This window comes from Anastrepha ludens, chromosome 4 (genome assembly GCF_028408465.1).
Source record: "Anastrepha ludens isolate Willacy chromosome 4, idAnaLude1.1, whole genome shotgun sequence".
NCBI lineage: Eukaryota > Metazoa > Arthropoda > Insecta > Diptera > Tephritidae > Anastrepha > Anastrepha ludens.
This window is the reverse complement of record NC_071500.1, coordinates 37831499-37853673: the sequence shown is the minus strand read 5'-3', so window position 1 is coordinate 37853673 and position 22175 is coordinate 37831499. Positions and strand designations below refer to the sequence as shown.

The following is a 22175-nucleotide window of genomic DNA, read 5'->3' as shown; positions in this document are numbered from 1 at the left end:
AAAACTGAGAGAAATTCCAAAATTTCAACTTTTTGGAGGTTTTAAAGAAAAAATGCCTTTCTATAAAAAAAAAATTTCTTTTTATCTATTTTGTTAGTTCAAATAGAAGAGAATTTAATACTGAAGGGAACAAGCTATGATTAATTTCAAAAGGTTCATTAGTTTTTTTCATTCATGTACGCCTTTTCAAAGAAATCATAAAAATGAAAAGTCGAGAAAAAAAGATAAAGTTTGTACTATAGCTGTCCGGTCACAGCGTAACTACCTAACGCTCGCCTATCTTTGGCTTTGTATCTACGGAAATATTGAGAATTAGGGTCTGTAACTTTGTGTGAATATTCTGAAATATATTTCAAATCGCTTAAAATGAAAAAAAATTGATTTTTTTGACCTTATGACCCCCTTTAGTCGACGTTCGTTGATGGTGATACTCACATCTATTCCATTTTTAGCAAGAACTGATCGAGCTTAGCGTAGTCACAAAAAAGGGTCTCGCTTAAAAAGTTGGACGATCACTTTATTCTACTTTTTTATCGTCACTCGCTTCAAGCCGCGCTCCGAAAAGCGCGCTCAACATTTTTGTACACAGCCGCGGCGTAAGATAATTTCGGCCCTTTCGAATGCGTGCATAAAAATACCGCCTCAAAACGCTTCGCGTATTTTTCACTCATTTTGGTTTGGATGCGTTTGCGTAAAAGTTTCGAAAGACTCTAACCTGAGTTAGCACTGGCGTCGTATCCCTTGAGTGGGACTATTACGCAGCAAAAAGGCGAACGAAGTATATCTTGAAGTTACAAGAAAAAAAATCGGTTATTTTCTTTCAACACAGACTGTATACCTTCGCGCAACTGGAATTTTGTTCTAGGGTGGTTCTTTATAAAATCCCCTCAATATTTGAATATATCAGAGAAGTAAATATTTATGGGGTTTCTTAAAATACGTTACGAAAAACGTCAAAATAGACACACACATACAGGAGCATTACCACATACTTCTTCTTCTTCTTAATTGGCGCTATAACCGCTTACGCGATTTTGGCCGAGTTTAGCAAAGCGCGCCAGTCGTTTCTTTCTCGTGCTAACCGGCGCCAGTTGGACACACCAAGTGAAGCCAAGTCCTTCTCCACCTGATCTTTCCAACGCAGAGGAGGCCGCCCCCTTCCTCTGCTACCACCAGCTGGTACCGCATCGAATACTTTCAAAGCCGGAGCGTTTGTATCCATTCGGACGACATGACCCAGCCAACGTAGCCGCTGGATCTTTATTCGCTGCGCTATGTCTATGTCGTCGTAAAGCTCATACAGCTCATCGTTCCATCGTCTGCGATATTCGCCATTGCCAACGTGCAAAGGTCCAAAAATCTTACGCAGAATCTTTCTCTCGAACACTCCAAGCGTCGCTTCATCGGATGTTGTCATCGTCCACGCTTCTGCGCCATACGTTAGGACGGGCATGATGAGAGTCTTGTAGAGTGTTAGTTTTGTTCGTCGAGAGAGGACTTTACTGCTCAGTTGCCTACTTAGTCCAAAGTAGCACTTGTTGGCAAGAGAGATTCTACGTTGGATTTCAAGGCTGACATTGTTATCGGTGTTAATGCTGGTTCCTAAATAGACGAAGTCTTTTACAACCTCGAAATTATAACTGTCTACAGTGACGTGGGTGCCGATACGCGAGTGCGCCGACTGTTTGTTTGAAGACAGGAGGTACTTCGCTTTGTCCTCGTTCACCACCAGACCCATTCGCTTTGCCTCTTTGTCCAGTTTGGAGAAGGCAGAACTAACAGCGCGGTTGTTAAGGCCGATGATGTCAATATCATCGGCATACGCCAACAATTGTACGCTCTTATAAAAAATTGTGCCTGAGCGATTAAGTTCTGCGGCTCGTACGATGCTCTCCAACATCAGGTTAAAGAAGTCACAAGACAGCGAGTCACCCTGTCTGAAACCTCGTTTGGTATCAAACGGCTCGGAGAGGTCCTTCCCAATTCTGACGGCGCTGCTGGTGTTGAGCAACGTCATCTTACATAGCCGTATTAGTTTTGCGGGGATACCAAATTCAGACATCGCGGCATACAGGTAACTCCTTTCCGTAGTGTCGAATGCAGCTTTGAAGTCGACGAAAAGATGGTGTGTGTCGATTCTCCTTTCATGGGTCTTTTCCAAGATTTGGCGTATTGAGAATATTTGGTCGATGGTAGACTTTCCAGGTCTGAAGCCACACTGATAAGGTCCAATCAGTTGGTTGACGGTGGGCTTCAGCCTTTCACACAATACGCTCGCTAGAACCTTATAGGCGATATTTAGAAGACTAATCCCGCGGTAATTGGCACAAATTGCAGGATCGCCCTTCTTATGGATTGGGCAGAGTACACTTAAATTCCAATCGGCAGGCATGCTTTCATCCGACCATATTTTGCATAGAAGCTGATGCATGCACCTTACCAGCTCCTCGCCGCCATGTTTGAATAGCTCACCCGGCAGTCCGTTGGCGCCCGCGGCTTTGTTGTTCTTTAGCCGTGTTATCGCTATTCTCACCTCGTCATGATCGGGCAGCGGAACGACAATTCCGTCGTCAACGATTGGGGTATCGGGATCTTCACTTTCTCGGTGACATGCGCAGCTGTCACTGTTTAATAAGTTCGAGAAGTGTTCCCTCCATAATTTAAGATTGCTCTGTACGTCAGTCACCAGTTCGCCGTCTTTGTTCTTACAGGAAAACGCCCCGGTCTTAAAACCTTCTGTAAGCCGCCGAACTTTCTGGTAGAATTTTCGGGCGTTGTTCCTGTTGGCCAGCATCTCAAGCTCTTCGCACTCACGTATTTCGGCCTCTCGTTTCTTCTTTCGGATAATACGTCTCTCTTCCTTTTTTAGCTCTCTGTAGCGATCCCACATGGCTCGCGTTGCGCCCGATCGCAGCGTGGCTCTATAGGCGGCATCCTTTCTTTCTGCGGCAGCATGACATTCCTCGTCGTACCAATTGTTTTTTCGGGCTCGCCGGAATCCGATTTCTTCTTCGGCGGCGGTACGTAGAGAACGAGAAATGTTGCTCCATTGTTCGTGGATGCCGGTTTGTTGGGCAGTACTCGCTGAGAGCAGGAGTGAGAGTCGAGTGGCGAATCTTCTGGCTGTCTGTTGTGATTGCAGCTTTTCGATGTCGAACATTCTTTGCGTAGGTAGATGCACGTTTTTTGCTGCACAGAGGCGTGTGCGCAGTTTGGCCGCAACAAGGTAGTGATCCGAGTCGATGTTGGGTCCTCGGATCGTACGTACATCTAATACACTAGAAGCGTGTCTTCCATCTATCACAACATGATCGATCTGGTTTCGTGTTTTTCGATCAGGAGACAGCCAGGTGGCTTGGTGAATCTTCTTATGCTGGAATTTGGTGCTGCAGACTACCATGTTTCGGGCCCCGGCGAAGTCGATCAGCCTCTGTCCGTTATCGGATGTTTCGTTGTGCAGGCTGAATTTTCTGACTGTGGGACCAAAAATTCCCTCCTTGCCCACCCTGGCGTTGAAGTCGCCAAGCACGATTTTTATGTCGTGGCGGGGGCAGCGCTCATAGGAGCGTTCCAGGCGCTCATAGAAAGAATCTTTGGTCGCATCGTCCTTCTCTTCCGTCGGGGCGTGGGCGCAAATTAGCGATATGTTAAAAAAACGGGCTTTGATGCGGATTGTTGCGAGACGCTCGTCCACCGGAGTGAACGACAGTACTTGGCGACGAAGTCTCTCTCCCACAACAAATCCGACACCGAATTTGCGCTCCTTTACATGGCAGCTGTAGTAGACGTCGCAAGGTCCTATGGTTTTCTTACCTTGCCCCGTCCATCGCATCTCTTGGATGGCAGTGATGTCAGCCTTTACTCTCACGAGGACATCAACCAGCCGGGCAGAGGCACCTTCCCCATTAAGGGGCCGGACATTCCAGGTGCATGCCCTCAAATCATATTCCTTATTTCGTTTGCAGGGGTCGTCATCAGCATAGGGAGGTCTCATCCGAGGCTTTTTCAAATTTTTCATTGGGGGGGGGATTTTTAAGTGGTGGGTCCCAAACCCAACGCACAACCAGCTATCCTGGAATGTTTCGCCTTCTCACGTTAGCTCACTCCCGAACGGGTGTTCGGAAGCTACCCAGAGGGTACGTGGGCTAATCCCGGCCGTTGTGAGCTGCTTGAACCATATGCAGAAGAATCGTCCTGGCCATTCCCAAGTGAATGGCGATCAGTAACTTTCCCCACTTGCGTGGACTTCTACACATGGAACCATCCTCCCACATACTACCACATACTAGGTTCTTCAATAATTTTGCGGTTTGATAGGAGAGGGCGTTGCTGTATTTGTTTTTTGTTATACCTGTAGATGCTTCACATGAATGTATGCAAAGTTTAATTCCAATCTTTCAATTAGTTCTTCATTTACAAATTATTTAGTTGCAAAGTGTTACAGTATTTTCAATAATGGAAAACATCAAGTATCGAGCTGTGATTGAGTTCTTATTTTTGGAAGGCTTAAAAGCCAAGGAAATATATGAGCGAATGTGCAAAGTCTTTAAGAACTTTTCGCCAACATTAGTACAACAGAAAGATGGGTTGCTGTATTTAAACTTCACTGTACAAGCCTTCAAGACGATCCACGATCCACGTCAAGGGCGTCAAAAACAGCAAGCAAACCAGAAAAGATAGAAAAAATATGGGATATCGTATTGGAAAACTGTCGAGTGACTGAAAGAGATTTAGGAGAAGCCCATCTTCATCTAATTGGATAGTGAAAGCAATATTTTTTCACTAAAGTTTGGGTTTCAGAAAGCAGCATGCACAATGGGTGTCGAGTTCGCTAACAATGGAACAAATGAAAATTCGAATGCGACTTTCTCTGCGAAATTTGGAGTGTTTTCGAAAGGATAAAGTAGATTTGGGCGTCAATCCATCACTATGGGCGAGATTTAATGATTCTAAATTGAAACAAGAGGCCAAAGAGTGGTGCGAACCTAGTTCTTCGGCTCCGAAACAAGTTCGTGTCCAGAAATCGATCAAGAAGGTGTTACCACCAGTTTTTTGGCATGCACAAGCAATTTGTTTGTACATTACTTACAATATGGTAAAGAAATAAATTCTGTATGTTACTGTAACCTTTTAGACCAGCTGAGCGGAAAAAATTCTTGACAAAAGATCCAGTTTGCAAAAGAAAAACATTATTTCCCATCAGGACAAAGCACGGCGTCACAAGAGCATTTTGGACTTGATTGAATTTAAGTTCGAATTGTTGAACCATCCACCGTATTCACCAGAATTGGATCCTTGCGATTTCCTTCTGGTCCAAACGTGCTTCATCAAATTATGAAGTCTTAACAGCTTTAGAAGCGTACTTTGAAGCCCTTCCAGACTCTCACTTCAGGGATGGAATTTATTGGAATCTCGTTGGAACAAATGTATTGTTTTTCAGGAAAACCATACTCAAAAATAAAGTGTATTTCAAACCATAAAGTTGTGTTTTTTAATCGAACCGGAAAACTTATTGAAGAACTTAGTACGAGTATGTGGGATGAGAAAATAGAAACACGTTTAGTGTTCAAAAAAATAAAAACGAAAAATGAAATGCAAATTCCAGTGGAAAATATAAAGACATTGTTAAATAAAAATATAGTGATACAAATTATTTAGTAATAAAAAAACCTTATATTTGATTTCAACTCGTAGCTTGCTTTCAGCACATTTTTCCTTCCACCTAAGTCTCTATAGATGTAAAAATGTCATGGCCGCGTCAGCAGCTCTTGTGAAATCGTACTTCTTAAATATGATACATTCTGAGTCGACGTAGTAGTGGAAATTATCTTTCATTACCACACATTCTTGTGGGAAGAGTTGTTAAAGTAGTTCATAAATTAAATACATACGTCAGTGTATCGTTTCGGCAGACCGTAGTGGCTTTGAAAACTGATTCTAACCTTTTTTCGGACTTTTTATCCCAAAGATGTAGTTACATTCAAAATTTCTCAAAATCTCTTTCTATTTGATCGCTATAAAAATTAACACTTTAAGCCCAGCGTGCCCCACCGGTGGTCATTTATGTTTTGACATTTACCATTGAAATAAAATTAGTTCAGTCTCAGGACTTGGACTTTTAATTTGGTCTGCCAAAGCCTAAAAAATAGTGAATTATATTTAGGTAAGAAAAATTCATTTTAGGACTTAAAAAGTAAGATATATATTATATAAAAAAAAAACAGATGAATATAACTATTCCAAGGGTATTGAAAAAAATAAATAAATTTAATAATGATTTATCTGTGGCTTTGAAAAAACACTAAAAACACATGCTTCTTCACACTGCTCACAAATAGTGTTCACGCCTTTGGCATTTTTTCGCGCATCGGCCGCGTTATGTTTCTTTGACAATGTTTTATAGCATGTAAAACATCTCTTTCTGGTCACTCTCTTTGACCCTCCAATTATTTTAATATGTGTCTTTGGGGATCTCTAGATGTCCATGGTCGCATCATATCCGCATCTGAATTTAAAAGCCCTGAAACAATTAATTCCTGAAAGCGCTGCACTACTTTCAGTTTGTATAATAATTTTATTGTTATGTAAACCTTTATAAAATAAAATAAAATAAAATAATTCCTTGAATCGCGTTATATTCATCCTTCTTCCATTCAATGTATTAAATTGATGTAAGGCGTTTCCATTTGTGGTAGCAGTTATTAGATCGAACAGTAAACGTTTATACCAGTTTACTGTGAGACAACACTAGGGAGCATACGCTGCCATCTAATCTGATAAGTCGATAAATGTTTTACCTTTGTTGTAATCTAACACTACAGCTGGTTAGATGCATTCTCTTCCTGTGTGCAAAAAAGTTGTAAGCGAATCGTTATGTTTTGTGGTAAGCGTCTGTCTTTCCACTTTAGTACTACTGTTTTATTTTCATTCTGTCGGCAAATTATTTCGCCCTTTTTTAATTTTGCTTTTATTATTTCTGAAGGGTTCTGTTTTCGATTGGCTCTTAGAGTTCCCAAGAGATGGGTCTTATTTTGAATCATCTTGTCTGCTAACGAAACACTTGTATACCAATTGTCAGTGAAGAGAGTTCTTCCTGAATTTAAGAGTATATCCATATCAGCTCAGTTACAACTGTCTCTGAAACTGGTGCATCGCCCTGTTCCACTTTGTCTGTATAAACTTTGAATGACCGGGTGTAACCTCCTGCTACATAAAGTTTAAAAACTTTAATGAAGTACCTATGCCGCTTATTAGGTATGCATTGCCGGAAATGTATCGCTCCACGGAATGGAACGTTGCTTTCGTCAATACACACGATAGTTTCTTGAACGTACGTCTCTTTGAACTTGGACTGGAGCATATTTAGAACGTCAGATATTTTGCGAAGACGATCATTCAGTTTTGCTTAGCTTTCGTTATCAGAATTATGAAACATGGCCAATAAATGTTGCAATCTTTTTCTGATCATAAATGTAGGAATTTGATTTTTATATAGTATGTTCCTAGGCCAATAATCCCTTAGTGGTGGTACGTGAAGTAGGCCCATCCAAATAATAACTCCAAGAAATTTACACATTTCTTAAGGATCAGTATCTACCCATTTTGCTAGCTTTTTTGTCTGTGATCTATTGGAGGATTTTTCGGCTGCAATAATATGTTGCGCAGCAAACCTGTTAGTTTCTGTAACAAACAGATTTATCATGTCTTCAGATATAAAATAGTTGAAAAAATCTGCAGGAGTTGTTCTAGTTAAAGCGGCAGCAACATCAGGATTCACGCTTGTACACATCGAAGACTCAACAAACGTCAATCGATCTCCACCAACAGGCCCCCATGTTCGACTATTTATCAAGTTTGCAAGAGGAACTTCTTCGTCAGGATCTTCATCCAAGTCCATTGCTAAGTCTTCATCACTATCGTCGAAATCTTCTTCAGAACTTTCAGAATCTTTCTCAAAGCCATTATCAACAAATGAATTATCTGAAAATCCTGTAACTTCGTCTACACTCAATTTTTCAAGCTCGGTAGCAATGACATCACGTGCTAAAAGTTTTCCAGACATCTTAAGTTAAATCTGTAAAACAAATAAATCAAAAAAATATAAAAATAAAAATGATAAATAAAAATATAAAATTTGAGTATACCCACTGGTGACCACTTGGGCCCAATATGTATTTTGACATTCTGGGACAACATGACCACGTTGGTCACAAAAAGAAATAGGAAACCAACAACAAAAATACATTTGGCTTATCAAAAATGAATATCACAAAGTCACCCTAATTGCAAAGAATCAATAAAACTATGTAAACAAATTTTGGTCCCAGCTTTGTCAGCACGCGGTCCACCGGTGCGGAAAAAAATGACCGCGGGTGTGCATGCGGGGCTCAAAGTGTTAAAATTTTATAGCTTTACCTGTTACCGTGAAAGTGTATTGTAAGCGAAGAGCTTTACTTGGTGATTGAGAAGAAATTAATCTAAGAATAATTAATCCAGGATTGTGAGCATCAATGAATTGGTGTTTCAGAAATCGTACGCCTGGGTTTTTTAAATAAGGCCTTTACTTTCAGTATGCTTCTCAGTGTGACTGACAAAGTAATGCCGATGGTATCGATAATGCGTGTTATTTTATGACATATCAACAGTTTTGTGACTGTTGATACTATCGCTCCAGATTTGTTTAGTTTTTTTCAAGCCTATTGACATACATTTTTGACTGCATGCATCCAAAGCCAGATGATCATCAGGTTATTTATTGGAAGGAATATTTATTTATATTTGTAATTGGCATTTACACTGATTGTTTCGCCGAGCCTCTCCCCCAAATTGTGTCCGATTCTGAACCGAAGATATGTTTTATGAGAAGTTTTTTCACGGCAGAAATACACTCAGAGGTTTGCATTGTCTGCCGAGAGGCGACCACTATTAGAAAAATCTATAAAAAACTATTGATTATTTTAACTGTCGCTAGTCTGACAGCTCTACTTCCCAGCATCATTGAATAAAGTATTTTGAGGTATAACTCTGAAGCACTTTGACTGATTATAGGATAGCAAGGAATCAACATTCAAACAACATTTTTACAGTGGCAACCAAAACCCAAAATCCCTTTAATAAGTGAGCGCATGTGCGTATGCGATACTGATTATTCAGCTCAGCAGCTGAATGCAAGAGTACCGTTAATGGCCCAGGCAAAATGTGGCATGTACACAATGCAGCTGCATTGCATCCTGCAAGTATGCTACCATGTTGAGAATTAAATACTCAACGTAACGATCCCTAAAGTGCGCTGAATGTCAGATTTGTTGCTTGGCTACTTCGATTCCTTTTGTTCGTATCGAATTTTCACCAATATAGCTGCAGCGGTACGCTTGCAGCATGCTGACGGCTTCATAAATGCGATTACTGTTGTGCTAATGAGATTGCGCAAAAATGCCAGACTTTTACAATTTTTTTATTATTTTTTTCTGTACTCACACATTTCGCCTGCCTATTTCGGCATATCAACCATTGCGTATCTCGGCTATTGCCGTTTTAAATTTAACTGAAATTTTCCACTTTCACATTGACATTTTGATATTTTGGTGTTTTTTCAAAAGCATTTATTATCTAATAATCTCAATTGGGAAGAAACCGGTGAATACCACAATTAAGTCATAAGTAAAAATAGGTATTACAAATCAGGAAATAAGTAAGGAAGTGCAAACTTCGGTGCGTTCTAAACTTTATACTTAATATCTATGCATATTTCAGTAAAATTAAATTTGGGCAGATGGAAATTTAATCGTAGCATATAAAACGTGGGCGTAGTATTTATCTGACGTCAATAGTATTTCTGCCGAATCGAAATAAGTTGGCCAGCAATATGTGTTCTAATTTTAGACGCTTTTTATTAAATAGGGATTTATCCAAAAATATGCGTGGCACCGCTCATTTTTCGAGATTTTAAATCCGTTGTATTTATTTTTCAGGTTCATCGTTTCTAACAAATTTGAGTAATTTTGCTTTAATTATAACAGAGATATTGCGCTTTTTCTTTCTTCAAAATTAACCTTATGTAGCAGGTGGGCGTGGCTATTGACCGATTTCACCCATTTCCAATACCAATCCACCTTGGAGAAATGTTATCAAGAATTCCAAGTTTCAATAAAATATAAGGGGCCTGCCTAAAGATGCGCCTAAATGTTGTCTTAAAATAAAGCATGTAAAAGTTTAGATTCTCTCCAGTTCCATTAATATGTGAAACATTATATGTACATATACATAATATATATATACATACAATTGGTTGCGTGCGTCTTGAATGGAGGGACCTCCATGGCAGAAATACACTCGGAGGTTTGCCATTGCCTACCTGTGAAAAATTAAATCACCTAAATATCCACCATGAGTACGTGAATTGTGGGCATAAATGGTTAACCGTGTAGAACTTCGGGATGAATAGTATTTGGTCTTTTAGTACTATTTTCGAGAGAACGAGTATCTTGAAAGTTTTTTACCAAACTTTGAATTGTTGACTCATCCGGAAGATCATTTCTACCAAAAAAAAAAAAACAACAAATTTTGTGATATGCTGCTCCTAAATGGTCGATCATTTTCATAGTACTGAAAAATGTCACAGATGACATAAAAACAGACTTGGCTAAAACAACGGACGGACTGGCAGACATATCGAAATCAATCCTTTTTTTATTTAAAGATGCTCAAGATAAGCATTTTGCATACGAATGGGACTGAACAAATTAAATGCATCTTCGTCCAAAATCTGCTGAAGTAATCAAACACCTAAGTGCTGGTTTTGATGTGTGTTTTACATTTCCAAGTCACATAGATGTATTCTATCTAAGCGTACTCCGTAATTTGCTATTCACCGCTTTTATCAGAGGCAAACTATTAATATGGAGTATGATACCATATGTAGGAGTCCACGTAAGTAGGAAAAGTCACTAATTGCCATTCACTTGGAAGTGATCAGGACGATTCTTCTACATATGATTCAATCAATGATCCTCTGGGTAGCTTCCGAGCTTTAGTGAGAAGGCGAGTGCGCTAAAGTGAGAAGGCGAAGCATTCCAGGATAGCTGGTTGTGTGCTGGGTTTGGGACCCGCCACTTAAAAATCCCACCCAATGAAAACACGAAGAAACCCTCGGATAAGAACTTCCTATTCCGATGACGACCCCTGCAAATGAATTAAGGACTAAGATTTGATGTTACTTGGGCACTTCGTTTAATGGGGAAGGTGTCTCTGCACGGCTGGTTGATGTCCTCGTGAGAGTAAAGGCTGACATCACTGCCTTTCAAGAGATGCGATGGATGGGGCAAGGCAAGTAAAACATAGGACCTTGCGACGTTTACAATAGCTGCCATGTAAAGAAGCTTAAATTCGGTGCCGAATTTGTTGTCGGAGAGAGACTTCGTCACCAAGTACTGTCGTTTAATTCGGTGGGCGATCGCTTCACAATAATTCGCATTAAAGCCCGATTTTTTAACATCTCGCTCATTTGAGCCCACGCCTCGATAGAAGAGAACGACGATGCGACCATTCAAGACTTGAACCTCCCCGAGCAAGAGATCAAACTACGTGCATAATACCCGAATTACTAGTTCTCTTTATGAGCTCCATGACATCTCGAATTCTATTCAACTTATCTTAATAATCTCTACTCAATTAAGCTGTGCATTGTAGTTTAATTTAACTTTTTTTGCTAACGATACTTTTGAAGTAAGCGTAAAAAAGTAAACATTCAGATTTGTATAGTTAATTAGAAAGTTGTGATTAATATTCCTACTTTTGCTTTCAAAGTTTCTGTTTTTCTATAATATAAGTATACATACTAGAATCGTCCGTGGTCGATTCTTCGACCAATAACTATCCTCACTCTAAGTAGCAGCTTTTACCCAGCTTAATTGAACTATACATATCATACAATGGGACTGTATAATAGCTAAGAGATATAACAGTTGTAAGATTTTGAAATTTCAGTTGGTTCATGACATTTAAGTTTGTATGGGAGGTGGCATGCCCCCTTTTCCAATATCTGATGCGTCTATCTTTGTGAATTTTCAGAAAGAAATTTCAAGGATTCAGGTACTCCAGCAAAAGCGGTTTCGGAGAAAATCCATAAGTATATTAAGCTTCAGTTTTTACATACAATTTTTCACCATAAGACAGGTATTGGAAATTTGCATAAAAGTAAATTAAATTTTCAGTTCAATTATTTTTTGGAACACCCTCTATACTAAACGTGCACACAAAACCACACTTTTACATACACACACGTACATACATATATATTCCATGAGTTATTTACAAACAATTTTCTCGCAGCATACCAACGCACATCCACAGTAAATCGTATATTAATTATGTTTGTTTCTTATTATGCATTATCGAATGTGCCAATTCAGATGGTAACCAACACATTGTTAACTTACCCCAACGCGTCCATTATCGTATTCTCTGCTCGCTTGAATAGTCAATTTCGCTTTGGAATGCATGGCATCTGTTAGAGAATTTCTTTGATGTGAACCACCACCGGACGCTGAACTTAACATGGAGCCATTCGCCTTTTGCGCTGACGTTTTGCTACGAAAGCAAAACTCAATGATAGCCACAAAAACGGCCACTAAGAGGCCACCAATCAATATATAAAATATGCCAGCTACATTACTCAACGACAATTCACTGCGCGATGTCTCTTGATTGTCCTTGTTGAGGTTGCATTCCGTTTTGTCATACCACCATTTATTGCGTAGTTTTATCAATTCACCATTCTCTTTCAGCGATAGTACAGCCAAATTAATCGGATCTCTGTGTGGATTGATATTAAAGCAAATAAATTTATATAATATACGAATGCGAAAAGTTGGTCAATGGTTAACGTTGAAATCATTCAGTTGGTCAGCAGTTGGCAGTTGGCCAGTTCAATTGTGAGGTTGTTTGGTTTGAAAAAGTTTATACGAGGTCAGTGGGATCAAAGAAATCGGTTGGTTAGTTGTTTTGTAATGTTTTTCAGTTATGATGATTTAGTTTTTTTTTGTTTTTATTGTACACATTTGAGTTCCAAGCAGCGACAGACGACGAGCGTTCATGTTGATATTCGTGTTGTTGTATAAAGTTGCATGCCCATATTATTTCAATCGGCAGCAGCAGAGAACGAGAAACAGAAAACAACATAATGAATAACCAGAATAAGCAATCAGACAAGGTTTAATTGCGCTGAAAATGTCGGGTGTGAAATTATGAGCAGTTTCGTTGAAAGGTTGGGAGGCTACATTTGCATATGGAGATCTGCCTACGTACATATATTTACCTACACGCATTTTCTGGTTTGTAGAGTTTCATACAAGCATTGCCGAGCAGACAAGCATTTATTATTTATATATAGTGTAAACCTTTATGTACATACATGTGTGCTTATATATGAAAAAGGAAAATTTTAATAAAGAAATTCCTATGGGAGATTGTGAGTATTGTACATTGCTGTTGGCCGTTGCTGGCAGCCACCTATGTATATATATTAGGGCGGGTCGATTTAAAAATCGCTCATTGCTCTGTGAAAACCGTATTCTAGGGATCAAAATAAGAAACTTTGCCGAAGGAACCATACCTCTAAAACGAATTCTGATGTTCCCCAATTTGGATCGAATGAAAAATCCCATTTTGACCCATTTAGAGTGCTCCAATCGAGTCCAAATGTATGACCGACCCCCACTAACTTTGGACGGCCGATCCACCCATGCCAGTGGCACACCCCCTGGAACTCCCCTGGGGGGTTCCCTATACAATCATTTCAAAATATCACCATTTTTGGCCTTTACATGAGAAAAGAAACTAAAAAGTTCGACCCAAATTGGGGGACATGGGACATCAGAATTCGTTTTAGAGGAATGGTTCCTTCGGCAAAGTTTCTTATTTTGATCCCTAGAATATGATTTTCACAGAGCAATGGGCGATTTTTTTGCCTCCTCACAAAAGACACTAAAAGTTCGACCCAAATTGGGGGACATCAGAATTCGTTTTAGAGGTATGGTTCCTTCGGCAAAGTTTCTTATTTTGATCCCTAGAATATGATTTTCACAGAGCAATGGGCGATTTTTTTGCCTCCCCACAAATCGACCCGGCCTAATATATATGTATAGTTACGCCAAAAGATACGCTTGACGAAGGCGTCTGTCTGTCTTACTACATATGTATGGGCACCCCATTCTTTCCTGCGTACAAAAAAGTGTCTGAAAATATACATACGACATATGATAAATTTGGGGATATATTTCACAACTTTAAAAAGGCGTGTAATAGTCTAGACAGCCGGCGGCATTAATCGGGATTACCGGCGTTGTTAATTCTGATGAAAATTGTAGTGTGAAAGACGGTTGTTACGTGGATTAATGAACAGCTGATTTGCTTGTTGGAAAGTTTTGTCAGTAAAAGGTGGATCGCAGGCAACAAATCAGGGTATGAGATGCCGTGGCACTAAGAAATAATTATTCATTTAAAAAATTAATTAATTTGAAATTTCTCCAATTTTCTTTTTCTCCGAAATAACAAATCAATTAAAGTAATTTCAAACGTGTTAGTGCAAACTAGCATTGCATTCAGTCTTTCTTGTTATTCTCTTTAAAAGTTTCATTATTTTTCATTCACAATAAATATTAGCTGTCATTTTTCTGCAATGTTGCCATCAAAAATTCCCCTAATCGGCTTAAATCATGAGAATTAAGTCTAGTTATCAATCGGCATGTGGTGCATTTAATTTCTGAGATAACTCCAAAGGGAATGAGAGAAACGCCAATGAATAAGTAATAGAACCGCTTTCGTTTTATACAAAAATTGTGAATATATTTTTTTAAGAGAAATGGAATACTAAATGGAACTTTATTAAAGATGGTAGCGCTCACATAAGACGGAAAGTCTATATATTCGGCTCTTAACAAATCAATATCAATCGAATTAGTTAAGAATTTTCGTTTGCCTTTTAAGCAAAATTTACATACAAATGAAGGGATATTGACACGAAGGAAATGCCCTGCACTGAAAAGTCAAACTACATTCAGCAAGCATTCTAGTTCATAAATTGGTATTTGACGGAGGCAGTTATACTAGTTCCAGAGTGATCGGAATTGGACCAGTAGCAAAGTGTCAAAGCAGAACTACTACAGAGCTGGACGATACATAAAAATGTCGATAGAGTTAATTATCTGCTATTTTTGTCCGGCATAAACTGGTTTACTGCTAATGCAGAGGTTGACTATATGGGTTGTTCGCGAGATGGTAATATGATGATGAATCGGCTGACAATGGACATTTCGTATACCAATATAAAAAAGTAGGCATCAACTTTAGCTGCAAAGAAAACTGATAGTAAGATAGCTCAGAACTGGTAGGTTGAGTCGCAAGAGCGCTTTGGACACGCTATAGCTATGACATATTACTGCGATGCTATCACTCTTGCACTCGTATAAATGGCGGAAGAACTTCGTATGCTCCTAGTCGCTTTTCAACTCTACTACATCCGCTTCTGTTATAGGGAATAATATTATACTATGCTTCTATACACTCACCTCAATGGCGATCCGATGGGAGTTGCGATGCCAAATCCTTTCGTATCCAGATTACGGCCGACTTTCATCGTATCGCAGGGTTCCCTAGCATTCACGTATTCATTCTTTGGTGATTCCATCAGTAGCGCATATTTGCCTTTCGATGTTCGCACGCGTCGTATGCCTTCATCGTATGTGCTCACAAAGACATGCTTGCGCGAATTCATGTACTCCCACATTTTGTTATGTAAGCCGATTTGGGATCTCTGAAAAAAAAAAACACACACACACACAGACGTAGTAATTCATTATAAATATATTATGTTTACAAATATATGCACATACATATATACAAGCACCTAGATGCTATTAAACACATTATATGTATGCAGGATGTATGTGCGTTTGCAAGTGTGTATAACGGCGTGCTCTTAAAATGCTCCTATACCCGTATTCACGCATGCAAAGATTTCATAGGCTCGTTGCTTAGCGTGTGGGGTGGCAGAATGGTTGCTGAAAATTGCTTTCGTGACGCCATTGCTTTTGCTAAAAGGACTGCTGTTGTAAAGAATTTGTGAATGAATCTTGAAAGTTTTCATGGACCAAAGAGCAACTCACTTGTGGCATCACGGAAATATTTAAATATTTTCGGAGAATTTTAATAAATCGCACAACAATTGTGTGTGGGTGGGGGTGAAATTTTTCAAAAGCCGTTATATGAACGATCCTTGTATGACGTAGGGAATTCAATTAAATTAATAAATTTTCTACTACGATAAAATATGTGAAATCGTCGCAAATAGTTTGCAACCGAAGTTACACACACACACATACAAAAATTTGTGGAAAATATGATTCAGTGTATGACAGTATGTACGTAAATGAAGCAAGTCCATTCTATTGATGGAATTTATTAGAATTCATTCGATATTTTTATAAAACGTTTTTGATTGTGATTACTAAAATTCTTCTAAATTCTTTTAAGAATATGCAAAATATGTAGCAATTTCTGTATATCTTTGCTCCAGCATTTAACCCACACACCTTAGGTTAGAGTAGAGGATGAAGAAGGCTATTGCTGATATTGGAATGATAAAAAGTTTGCAGAGCAAAATAGAAGGTGCAGACACCAAATATTATGCACAACATTGATTTTTTGTTTTAGCGTACTTTTTTAGCAGAATCTTTTTAGGTTTTGAAAGACGTATTACTGGTCTTCGCAGTGACTCTGCACCACATAGCAATAATTTGAATTACTTAAGGGGTTATATACCTTGTGTTGGACTAAAAAATCGAAATTTTTTGCCATATTCTAAAAGTACATCATACTAAAAATATAGATTGGAAAAATCATAAAGATCGGAGCATTAGAACGAAAGTTACAGACCGTGGAAGTGCGCCACCTTTCTTGGAACGAGGCTTAGCGCAAAAATTTAGACGCAATTATCTCGAAGTCGTGTTTTTTGAAAATCACCGTCGTGGTGATCATTATTCATCAAAAACAATTTGACCGATTTGCATAAACTTTTTTTTTAATTATTCGAAATTACAACCTCGTAAATCTGAACGGTTCACTTTTTATAAATATTTGCATAGTTCGCTGGAATTAATTTTTTTTTTTAATTTTTCAACCCCTCAAGAATCGTTTTTGGTGCAAAGCGGTTTTCATATCGAGAACAATTTGTTTTGGGCAAATAAACTGTTCAGATTCACTAAAAAACATTTTTCGACAATAATCATTTAATTTTTTTGATTTCAGTTGAGCTGCTCATGTACTTCTTCTTCGACGTTTCGGGGGAGGGGCGATATCAACAATAAATAGTAACATTTTTTAAAATAAAAACACCAAAATGTATTCTTCGGGAGTTACCCTTCAGTATGATATATGCCTCATTTGAATAAAAGTTGTAAAACATATTTTAAAAAAATGATGACAATAATTTTTTCAGGCTCACAAGGTATATAGCCCCTTAAACAGAAGCAGAAGAAGCTAACAACCACTGTCCAATGATCAGAGTGTGGCTCAACAAATCCTTGGAAAATGAAATAAAGTAAACCATCTATGGCAAAATATACTTATATTATATTGGGTATAGGAATAAGTTTCCGCCGTCGTAAAAGAGGTGTCGGTACTGATACTATTTTTGTGTTCGCTCTAATAATATACTGTTGATTTGAAGGTGTATTGAATATGTGAGGTCTCGATCGCAGTAGTTGACATTCATTTTAAGCGTAAAGATCCTTTTTTATCTGACGCCAAAAATGTCTACGTTCAGGTAACTGGCTGCCACATCAATTGAAGGAGAGTTATATCGAGAGACGTTTGGTGACATGTGAGATGCTTCTTGAATGGTAGAAAATGTATGGTTTTCTGCATCGCATCGTCACTTGCGATGAAAAATGGATCTATTATGATAACTCTAAGCAGCGAAAATGTTGGAGCCTGCCAGGTGAACCAGGTCCATCAACAGCGAAAAAAAATATTCATCTGAAATCATCACTGTCGATCATTACCTATTGCAGCTAATGCGTTTGAATTAAGCTCTGAAAGAAAAGTGGTCGGAATGGGACGGTGATATGACAAATTGATTTTGCTGCATGGCAACGCCAGGCCGCACGTCGCTAAACCGGTCCAGAAATATTTAGAGGGACTGAATTGGAAAATTTTGCCCCACCTGCCTCGTAACTTTGACTAAGAAAGGACGGAAACTTATTCCCAAACCCAATATATAAATATATATATAGTTTATATATATATATTTCATGTCTTTCATGTATTTCGTGTATTCATGTATTTATTTAATCGTTATTATTTTGGTGTAGAAGCATTCATGACATTTGTTTATTTATTTTTTTCAAATGGTGATCGCACCTGCGCTACGATTTTGACCTATTTTAACTATTTGATAATAATGAAGGCCATCCGAAGCAACTGTAGTCTTCGGCTTTTTGCACGAGAAGCCCAGCGTGACCTTCTTCAGATTCGATTAACTGCAGGAAGTTCACTGCCTCGGCTATTTACTGACCTTTGCTGTTATGGCGAAATGTTACGAAAATGCTTCTCTGGTGTGTTTGTTTGGCTTTTACGACAAACATATTTGAGAACACAATAATAAATCGGCTGTTTCCCTTTAAAAACTGTACGTACGTACTTTTACATTCCATAAATTGTAGCAACAAAATATGTGTTGTAAAAAATAAGCTCAAAGTGCGCATCACGAACTGGCTGAAGAATTAAGGGTGCGTGGCCCATAATTGAATGAGACATTTTCATTTTTCTCGCGGAGTTTCTACGTAGAAAATGTGGTAAGTAATCTAAGTTTGGGTTTAAATTTAATAACTATTCTTTGGAGACTTTTCTCATCCAGGCAATAAGTACCGTCATACCACCTCTCTACCTATTGGAGTAAATTACGAATTAGGCATCCAGATGCCACTTGCAATGAAATAAACTGTATACCTTGAGGTGCTTATTGGAATATTTTAAAGAAAGATTCTGAAGAAATTAAAAAGAAAAAAATAAAGAGTGCGTGAGTTAAGGAAACATAAACATATTTCCACGCTTTCTCTGCACTAAAAATATTAAAGATTGCGAAAAGTTAGCTGCACTTCTATTGTATATGCCTATTCGTATTCCCCGGTAGAAGTATTCAGTATTCTTCCAAAAAAATGCTTCGACTTCATCAAATACTGAACTGCCATGCACAGTTATTGCAGCAAAGTTCGAGTAACAACAACAATTTAAAAGGCTGCACATAAGGGTGGGTGAAGGCTGGGCAATCGACTGTGTCTACAAAAAAAAACTGTAAATCAACAAGCATCAAACTGAAACTGGCTACAAAGTCATTGACGATATTGACGATTGAGTGACGTGCAGTACAATTATTTTTGACAGTCCACAACTGAAAATCCAACCGATTGCAGCGCTACCAATGAGCCAATTTGCCGGTTTTACGGAAGAGCCTAGCTATTAACAAACAAGCCTTGCAGTGAGTGCAAGTGAATGTACATAGAAACCAATAAGACACAATTTTGGAGTACATGGCTGGAGGTTGAATACGTGCAACTGGATGGGAAAAATTTTTCACCCTTCACCAGAACGTATCCCGTAAGTGATCTCTTGCTTTCTGTTCGAGCAGCTCGCAAACTTCCTGCTTCGGTCAAGTAAACTCTGGGTAACTGGTAAGCATTCGTCGCCTGATTTGTCGGTGCAAAAAATGCGGCTGCATGACAGTGTCTGTGTTTGTGTGTGCAGGAGATTGACTCAGTTTACATATTACTAGCTCACATAGACTGTGAAAATATGCATTTCTTTGTAACGGGTTAGCGAATGCTGTATCAACGAAATCTGCATGCCTTGAACTTCGAGAGAAAGTATAAGGTGGACAAGTGGACATTTAATTAAAAAAAACTCTTAAATTTCGGCAAATATACAAAACAGGCTTGAGAGAAGTAAAATACCAATAACTTCGTAAAATTTTAAGAAATTGAAGGACCCAATATTTATTGGAAAAACTAAATTTTTTCATTTGAACATTTAAAATTATTGCCCTTAGCGGAATTAACTGACACTGCGGACCAAAGTCGCGTTACCGTTAAATGCTATATTATAAGTAAATGTTGCGAAAGGACGTCAAAAGATGTATGCAAGGAATAGAGAAGAGAGCAATATTCAGTATTTGGCAACACAATAGAACTAAAAGTACAAATTTTCAGTGAAATGAGTTAATTAAGCTTTGGTAAAGCTATTATTCAATAAAAAATATAAAATATTAAAAAAAAATTGCGGTTCGTGCACTGATCAAGTTCCACAGGGAAAACAATGATTGAAACAATGTAGAGAGTCAGCTTAGGTGACGTGCTGAAACATCGCAGAAAAGTTTAAATTCATTTATTCTGAAAGATGCACGTTTGAAAAGAAATCATAGCCAATAATAGTTGGAATGTCATTATAAAAATTTAGAACAACCGGCGTGATCATCTTGATGTGTCTACGATTCGAGGATGCACACACTACTGCTGCTTCACCGAAGTTTTTGAATCTGTTCGATTATTATTAATATAAAAATTTGGGCTTTCAATTTTAATTTTTTTCTTAACGAGGTATAAAAGCAATCGAAAGCGTTAGTCAGTGTGGGGCTTTAACGCCACTAAGCAGCACTAAAAACAATTTTAAATGAAATAGGAGTCCATGAAGTGACACATCGTAGCAATTAAAGTTTTTAATACTTTCTTTTATTCTGGTCGATTTTGTACACTACACACAAATAATATGCTGCTTCAGACAACATTATTTCTTTTCTACTCATCTAAATGCATGGATGTCCTGATTAGATACAAATTTTAAAAATGCTCTTTACTCTGTACTCAACGTTCTTCATGAAAATCTTAGTTCAGTGTTCGCTGTATGAAAATATTTACTTGTATGTGTGTACGAATAGTGCCACTACCAAATACAAAATTCCTAATGATCCACTTGAATCTACCATAGCTACTTGCATCATGTTGCAAGCTACATAATGCCAATTATATGCCATTCAACACTACCACAGCTGTAATCTCACTGCCTTCTCCACATACCACTGCTGCTTTCACATGCCTCTGCTGTATAACCAATGTATGCACTTTATATGGGCCACGCCATTTGCCTGTCAATCCACTAGCAATTCAGCTAGTTTGCTGCTGTCTATCTCAGCTTGTCTGGCGCATTGTCATTTGTACTGAAAACGAGGCTCAGCTCACTTTCAACGAGTCTTATTATTCATATTTTTTTGCAACGTTATTGATTTCAGGCAATTACACATCATGACAGCGTAAATCAATCAAATAAACATTTTGTTACTGAAACGTTCACAACAGAGAATGAACGATAGAAGCTGGAATTTTAAATTTATTTTTTGAAAATTCTGTAAAAAGTGGTATCGTCATGGTAATATGAGTGAATAGCAGTTTGCAGCCAGAATGAGGAATATTACAACTCGTATGTGGAAAGCATTTGAAAAATTACTCAAACGTATTGGAATATCAAAGCAGGCAAGTGAATCAGTGGTAGAATTCAATTTTACAATATTGGTAGATATGTACGAAGGCATAATTTCTTTTATTCTTTTATTATACTCGCTCACACTTGTACACAAGAGGACATAATGTAGGGTCCTGATTGAATTTAGCATTTCCTTATTTTTTTCATTTTTTTTTTCTTGATAATATATATCAAATTTAAGAATTTAATGGAAAGCATTATCTAATGTGAATATTTCGCTCTTAATCAGAGCACAGGGAAAAGTTATAGTGCAAATATATTCATGTTGAAATACAAGATAGCGCAAAATTAATCACCATAACGATTAACATATTTGACACGTACGAGCTAAACAGCTACAGTATACAAATAGACAAGCAATGGAGCGCGCAAAGCTCAAATTAAAGATTTACTTCGCTTAAAATCAATTTTTTGTTTAGTAAAAAAAGTGATACAAAAACAAAACTGGATGATTAATTTTGCGCTACCTTGTATTTGCACTTCATATACTTTTTAGTATATGTGTAATCAAGTAAATATATTCCTTAAAGCTTACATGAGTAAATCTTTATTTAGGTCATACACTTATGGGCCTTTCAAAAGTGGCC

General features: G+C 38.1%; 1 protein-coding gene across 1 annotated transcript in view; it reads right to left on the bottom strand.

Moving 5' to 3' along the window:
* Positions 1-22175, bottom strand: part of LOC128861694 (glutamate receptor 1) — a 262464-nt gene that overhangs the window by 20626 nt on the left and 219663 nt on the right. Inside the window, 2 exon segments of the mRNA XM_054099996.1 lie at positions 12438-12813; positions 15567-15811. Coding sequence (XP_053955971.1) covers positions 12438-12813; positions 15567-15811 — 621 coding nt within the window.